General features: G+C 38.0%; 1 protein-coding gene across 1 annotated transcript; it reads left to right on the top strand.

Moving 5' to 3' along the window:
* Positions 1-1,505: 1,505 nt before the first annotated feature.
* Positions 1,506-6,579, top strand: LOC133313724 (uncharacterized). The gene is made up of 3 exons (XM_061515132.1): positions 1,506-1,801; positions 6,240-6,312; positions 6,405-6,579. Exons 1-3 carry the CDS (start codon positions 1,656-1,658, stop codon positions 6,522-6,524), a joined length of 339 nt encoding a protein of 112 aa, XP_061371116.1. The 5' UTR covers positions 1,506-1,655; the 3' UTR covers positions 6,525-6,579.
* The last annotated feature ends 465 nt before the right edge of the window (positions 6,580-7,044 follow it).

Below are 7,044 nucleotides of genomic sequence, written 5' to 3'. Positions count from 1 at the left end.
TATCCAATGCTTTAATTTGTGTCTGTGTGTGTTTTGTTAATGTAAATTTCATGGAGTGTTTGTTGGGGTATTATTTTTATTCTTTTAGTTATGCTCTAGATGTCGAGTTTTCTTTGTTGATGACTAGATGAAACATTGCCCACTCACTCCGTCATTTACAATATATTCAAGATATTTTCGTCATTCAAAATATTGCTGGGACCAGAAGTAGTAGGTGAGGCATTAATTTCCTTGAATGGCGTATCAAGAGTGGAACAAGTATTGGTAGCCTGCAATATGTCATTATGATGGTTTGCATTCATTGTTTCAAAAGCGTCTCCTCTATTTTTTAGGCTGCTTTGGATTGTAGCATCTGGTGATGAAAGTACTAGACTAACTTCATTCTCGTCCTCCCAAGAGAATGCAGTTAATCAAACATTTTGTTTTGTTTGGCTGATTTGAATTTGATTATCAGTTAATCAAACAATTTTATTTTGCTAGTTAATTTTTTTTTATCTTTATATGTTATTAAATATAATTCATCTTTCTCAATGCAGCCAGAAATTCTTTTTCTTTCCATGAAAAGTCTAGGTTCTGTGGCTCTTGCCTCTCTGACTGTGTCATTTGTAGAGTCAATCCGCTTTCTGCTTGAAACTATACACCACAGGGCTTATGCATTACGTGTGGGTTATTCTGATCACCCAGGGCTTATGGATGAGGGCCTGGATTCTCCTCACTAGAGTAGAAACAAGACTGAACATATCACAGTCTTTAGAGATAAACTGGATAACTGTTGAGGAGTCACATTCACATTCTAGTCAAAGCTTTGGAACCCTTCTATTCTCCGAGGAGAGCTCTAATCCGACAAGGACACTGCATAACTCAGCAAGGAAGGAATTCCCACACCCAAGAAACATTTTTATCCTTTGAGGACCCTCCCAGTCCCAAGCATAAAATTAAATATTTCTTAAGCTATGACCACGTTGTTCGTTTCTTGTCTGCCAGAATAAATCTACATTGATTAGGAGCTATCCAGGAAGGCATTAAATCCTTTCGGTCTTTGGAATATATAGACTTTCATGATTAACCTAAACTCAGCTTTTTCTCTCTTTTCTCAATAGACTTACTGTAATATTCTTTAGGGCACTAAAACATCTCAGAAAGTCCTGGCTAATTGTTATCCAGTTACCAGAGATGTAATCTAGCACAGGTTGCCTAGACAAAATGTGGGTATATTTCTGGACAAAGAATATAAGTGTGATGATATATAGAATTGAGGCTTAGTAAAAAATTATCTACTAAGAATTAACTTTTATCATCTGTCTTATACTTGTGGCATTAAAAAGTTCCCAGTAAAATCCCTCTTTCCTAAAACAATGAATTTGCTTTAAACTTTTAGGGGATAAGTATTACTTTAGAATTTAGTTATTTATTCTTAATAAGGCTTTCTACATTTCACTTGGTATATTGCTTTTTGCATCCTCTTTTTCTTTTTTTAATTCAATGTGTCATCCTTTTCTGTTAATTCAATTTGTTTTAATATTTTTATGTCTTTTCGCATTTAACTTCTCATTTATCTGCTTCAAACCTGCAGATTGCTATAACTGGTAAAAGTTTCTATAGAGCTTCTGTTATTGCAACGGAGTTGATCATGAATAACATCCTACGGATTGAGCATGTCAATGATATTGGAAATGTTATGTTATTTCTTGGAAAACTATGCGCCAGCCTGTCAAGTGCTGTTTTTGCTTTCCTCATGTTGGAAACACAGAAGTTCAAATCTGCACATAACAAGATCTCATCTCAACTTTTGCCTGCTGTGGTATGTTTTCTACTTTTCTATAATCTAATTAAAAGAGTGGGGCTTGAAGATCAATTACGGTGTAACAAAAGCATAAAATAAATTTTAATAACATCACATTATGTATCAATATAAACCATTAAAGAGGTCTTCACCTAATAGCTTAAGTTTTTGGGTTGAATTGGTTCTTTATATGGTACCGGAGCTGGTTGTTCTGGGGGACCCTCGCTTCCGCTAAAACTTTAAGCCCACTGCTTAGGTATTCTCTTCTACTTTGTCGTGTGTCCCTTCCGGCAATTCTGTCTCTACTGTTCATCGATGGAACTATTCATTGTCTGTACAATCATTGTTCACGTCCGTACAATCCTTGTTCACGTCACCGGAAACACCGTTCGAGTTGCCGGAGTTACTGTTCATCGCTAGAAACACTATTTCAGCTTCTTTTTTTGGTCGTTCCCGGACAAAACTGTTCGATTTTTCCTCTTCTTTCCAGATCTGTTCTTGGTTCTTCGCTTTTTATTCGGCTATCCGATTGATTCGATTTGCTTTGTTCTGCAAGTTTTTATTGCTTTCGTAATGGCAAAATCATCTTCTGCTCCTGATTCATCTTCTGTTATTTATTCCACTGCTTTTGTTTCCCGTACTGACTCTCGCAGGAACGATGGATGTAGTCAAAGACCTCGTTGCAGTTATTGTTAGTAACTTGGTCATTATAAGCAGCGTTGTTACACGAAGTATCCTCACCTGCAACCTTATTATATGCTGCGATTATAGTTTAGTCTGATACTCCTTCATCTGGTTTAGTCTTTATCTCTCCTACAGACCATGCAACACTTCAGACTCTTCTCAGGAAGGCTTCTCGTCAGTCTCAGCCTTTTGCTCCAGGTACTCTTGTTGCATGTGTTTCTCATTCCACATCACTTGGGCCTTGGATATTTGACTCAGGTGCTACCGATCATCTCTGTGGTAATAAGGAACTATTTACGTCTCTTACTTATTCTAATCATTTACCTTCTTTTACACTTGCTGATGGAACCAAAGCCCCAGTTCGTGGATTGGACAAGCTCGTCTGACCTCTACCTTGACCTTGACATCTGGCTATTACATTCCTGTCATACCTTATAACTTAATTTTTGTTAGTAAATTGGTCCACTCCCTCACTTGCACCATCACTTTCTCTAACCATTCTGTTTCTATACAAGATTCGGGTACGGGAAAGACGATTGGAGGGGGTCATGAGTCACGAGGGATTTATTATCTAGTTGTACCTCATCCTACAGTGGCATGCTCTCTCACAGATTCTCCACATCTTATCCACAGTCGCCTCGGCCATCCAAGTCTTTCAAAACTGCAAGTCTTTAGATTGTCTATCGTGTCAGCAAGGGGGCACGCACGCTCCTCCTTTGACAGTCTAGTCAATAAACGAGTTGATGCTCCTTTCTCTCTTCTTCATTCAGATAATTGGATTCTAAGTCGTACTTGTCTGTTTTAGATTTTCGGTATTTTGTTACTTTTATGGATGATTATTTCCGTTGTACCTGGGTTTATTTAATGAAAAATCGTTCTAAGTTATTCTCCATTTATAAAAAGTTATCTGCTGAGGTTCTTACTCAATTTGGTGTTTATATTTGTATTTTACGTAGCGATAATGCTAAGAAATATGTTTCTTTTGACTATTCTAATTTCTTGGCTACAAAAGGTACTTTACACCAGACCATTGGTTCTCACACCCCACAACAAAATGGGGTGATCGAACGTAAAAATAGACATCTCATTAAAACTGCCCGTACCCTTCTTATTCACATGAAGGTTCCTTTTCACTTCTGGGCGGATGCCGTACTAGCATCTTGTTTTCTCATCAATCGCATGCCTTCCTCTGTGCTTAACAATGACATTCCCTATAACCTATTATTTTCAGATGCTTCTCTTTATCTGTTATCTCCACATGTCTTTGGTTGTACCTGTTTTGTTCATGATCTCACTGCTGGTAAGGGCAAGTTAACATCCAAAGACTTTAAGTGTATTTTTCTTGGTTATGCTCTTCTTCAAAAGGGTTATCATTTTTATTCTCCTGATCTTAAGCGTTATATTGTTTCCGCTGATGTCATTTTTCTTGATCAACAACCTTTTAATTCTAACCCATCTCAGTTATCACATGTTGATCATGTTCTTCCTGTTCCCTTTGACTTGTCTTTACTAGCTGCATGTGACTTTCTTCTAGAGAAAAATGCCTCCATCCCTAAGAATCGTCCTTTTCTCACCTATCAGCATGGTCAAAAAGCACCTCCTGCAGACTTGACCCTGGATGACTCATCGCCTCATCTTGTCACCTCTTTCCATCCTTCTCCTACACCAGAGGCTCTTCCCATTACTCAAAGAAAAGGTATACGTACTACACGTAACCCTTATCCTCTTTATACCTTTTTAAGCTATGACCGTCTTTCTATTCTTCATTTCACCTTTGTTTCTAGTCTTTCTTCTGTTTCTATTCCTAAGACCACAGGTGAAGCACTTTTCCATCCAGGGTGGCGCCAAGCGATGCTCGAAGAGATGACTGCTCTTCATTTCAATGGCACTTGTGATCTTGTTCCTGCTTCTCCGGGGAAGTCTATTGTCAGTGGGTCTTTAATATCAAGGTTGAGCTTGCTGGCCATGTTGATCGTCTCAAGGCACGCTTAGTTGCCAAGGTTATTACTCATATTTTTTGAGTTTGACTATAGTGACACGTTCTCTCCTGTTGCTAAGATGGCGTCTGTTTCGTATGTTTCTTGCCCTCGCTGCTGTTTGTCACTGGCCACCCCTTGAACTAGACAATAAGAATGCTTTTCTTCATGGTGATTTACAAGAAGAGGTTTACATGGAGCAACCACTTGGGTTTGTTGCTTAGGGGGAGTCTTGGAAGGTATGCAGACTCCTTATATGGCCTCAAGCAGTTTCCTCGGGCATGGTTCAGCCGTTTCAGTTCTTCCGTGCAGGCTTTTGGCTTAATCCGCAGTAAGGTCAATCAAGTTGGGATTCACTACTTAAAATAGTATTTGTTCAGTCAATTTCAAATGAAGGATCTTGGTAAGTTTCGTTACTTCCCAGGGATTGAAGTGGTATAGTCTAGACAGGGAATTTCTATCTGTCAAAGGAAATATGCCTTGGATATCTTATAGGAGACTGATATGTTGGGGTGTAAGTCGATTGATACACTCATGGATCCTACTATCAAATTACTACCCAGACAGGGAGAGCCATTATCTGATCTTAGACGTTATCAGAGGTTGTTTGGGAAGCTTAATTATTTAACTGTGACTAGGCCAGACGTTTCTTTTGCTGTTAGTGTGGCTAGTCAGCTTCTTGACTTTTCTTGTGATTCTCATTGGGATGTTGCTGTGAGGATCCTCCGGTAGATCAAAGGAGTACCAGGGAAAAGCTTATTATATTCAGATCAGGGAAATACATAAATTTGTGGTTATTCAGAAACCAATTAGGCAGGATCACCATCGGATAGACGCTCTACTTCAGGCCATTGTGTCTTCCTTGGAGGAAACCTGATTTCTTGGAAAAGTAAGAAACAAACTGTTGTTACCCATTCTAGTGCAAAGGCCGAGTATTGTGCAATGAGAGTTGCTACCTGTGAGCTAATTTGGTTAGAGCAGTTGATTCGGGAGCTCCATCTTTGTGAACAGAAACAGCCTATGACACTCATCTGTGTCAATCAAGATGCGCTACATATATCATCTAATCTCTTATTTCATGAGAGAACCAAACATATTGAGATCGATTGTCATTTCATTCGAGAAAAGATTCAGTCAGGAGATATTAATACGACATTTGTCAACTCCAGCGATCAACTCGTGAATGTCTTCACTAAAGCTCTTAGAGGTCCTCGGGTTGAATACATTTGTGGCAAACTAGGTGATTATAATATATACGTACTAACTTGAGGGGGAGTGTTAGAGTAATTGTTATAATAGTTCAATGTATATAATAGAATAGTCCCACATCTTGTGGGCTTAGTCCATTAGATCTTTTAGTCTCTTTAAATAAAGAGCTCTTATACATTGTAACACAATTATTCAATATACCATTATTCTATTATTCAATCTCAAGTTGGTATGAATGAAGTTGCCTTGCTTGATTAGAGTATTCTAACTTTGAAGTCTTTGGATTCAATATTGTATTGTTTTGGCTTTCAACTCTGGAATGGGATCCTAGTGGCGTATATGTTCCTGTTTCGGCATTGCACTGTTAAAATATCAACAATACCTTGAAAAGTAAAATTCCAATAAGCAAAAGGAGGCCTCAAAAAGACAAACATCTCAAAATTCCACCTGCACTCTCAAAGTTTTTTTTCCCTTTTCTTTAAGGAAATTAAAAATGGAAACAGAACAGCGAATATTGTCTTGAGTATTCTGTATTGGATGGAGCATTATGTATATTCTTGTTCATGGTTGAGCCGTTGAATTTGCAGGAAGCAGTGGCCATCACTACAGCTGTTGTGTTTGATTTTGAAAGTATTTTTGCAACAAAGAGAACTAAATGAGGTAGGTTTTTTCTTAAATATGTTACATATTTCTTATCTTGTAATGATCTGGATTCAAGTCTGCCTAACTGAAGATTCGTATAGTAAATGCAGGTATATTTTGGTGGGGTCGGTTCGTATGCCCTCCTTGCCGTGCTGATGGCCATGTTGCGTGTAGTGATTCTTAAATATGCTTTCAAAGTTCTTTATAAGGCTTTTCTATTCAACATGTGATCCACCTCTATATCAACAACAGAAATAAACCCTGAAATCCACTTTTTTTTTTCTTTCTAATGCATTGTAATCTTTGGCATTGCATAAAGCTCAAAGTACTTCTTTTTGCCAATGACATGCTCTAAATTTGTGACCATTATATGATTCAGAATCTTCGTCAGAACCAAGCTTCTGTAGAGCAAAACTTGGGGGTTCTTTTGGTGCGTATTTCCTTAACAGCAGTTTAGCATATTTATTTCTTTGGTTCATGGCAGTTAGAGGGCTCTTCTTCGATGATTGGCATGTTATTTTTTTTTTTTTTTTCTAATATTTTAAAACACAGAAACAGGTGATATAATTCTGTACTGCACTACTGCATGCCCTTGTTTGGATAACTGTCTCCTTTCTGGGATGTAAAGAAATCTATCAAACTTCCCAGTCTGACAGTGATTTTTTTTTTTTTTTTTGGGTGTGTGTGTGTGGGGGGTGGGGGGAGGTGCATTTTTTTTTTCTACGGACGCAAATTGAACACCTCAGATGT

Source organism: Gastrolobium bilobum, unplaced genomic scaffold, assembly GCF_033153095.1.
Source record: "Gastrolobium bilobum isolate Gb01-03AN ecotype WA unplaced genomic scaffold, APGP_CSIRO_Gbil_v1 utg55994, whole genome shotgun sequence".
NCBI classification, from domain to species: Eukaryota; Viridiplantae; Streptophyta; class Magnoliopsida; order Fabales; family Fabaceae; genus Gastrolobium; species Gastrolobium bilobum.
The sequence above is the reverse complement of the archived record's forward strand: the minus strand, read 5'-3'. Positions and strand labels throughout refer to the sequence as shown.

Excerpts from the sequence above, each read along its gene's own strand:
- LOC133313724 (XM_061515132.1), top strand. The coding sequence starts at position 1,656 with ATGTCAATGATATTGGAAATGTTATGTTATTTCTTGGAAAACTATGCG. Across the intron at positions 1,802-6,239 it reads CTCAACTTTTGCCTGCTGTG|GAAGCAGTGGCCATCACTAC; the intron begins GTATGTTTTCTA and ends TTGAATTTGCAG. Across the intron at positions 6,313-6,404 it reads AACAAAGAGAACTAAATGAG|GTATATTTTGGTGGGGTCGG; the intron begins GTAGGTTTTTTC and ends TAGTAAATGCAG.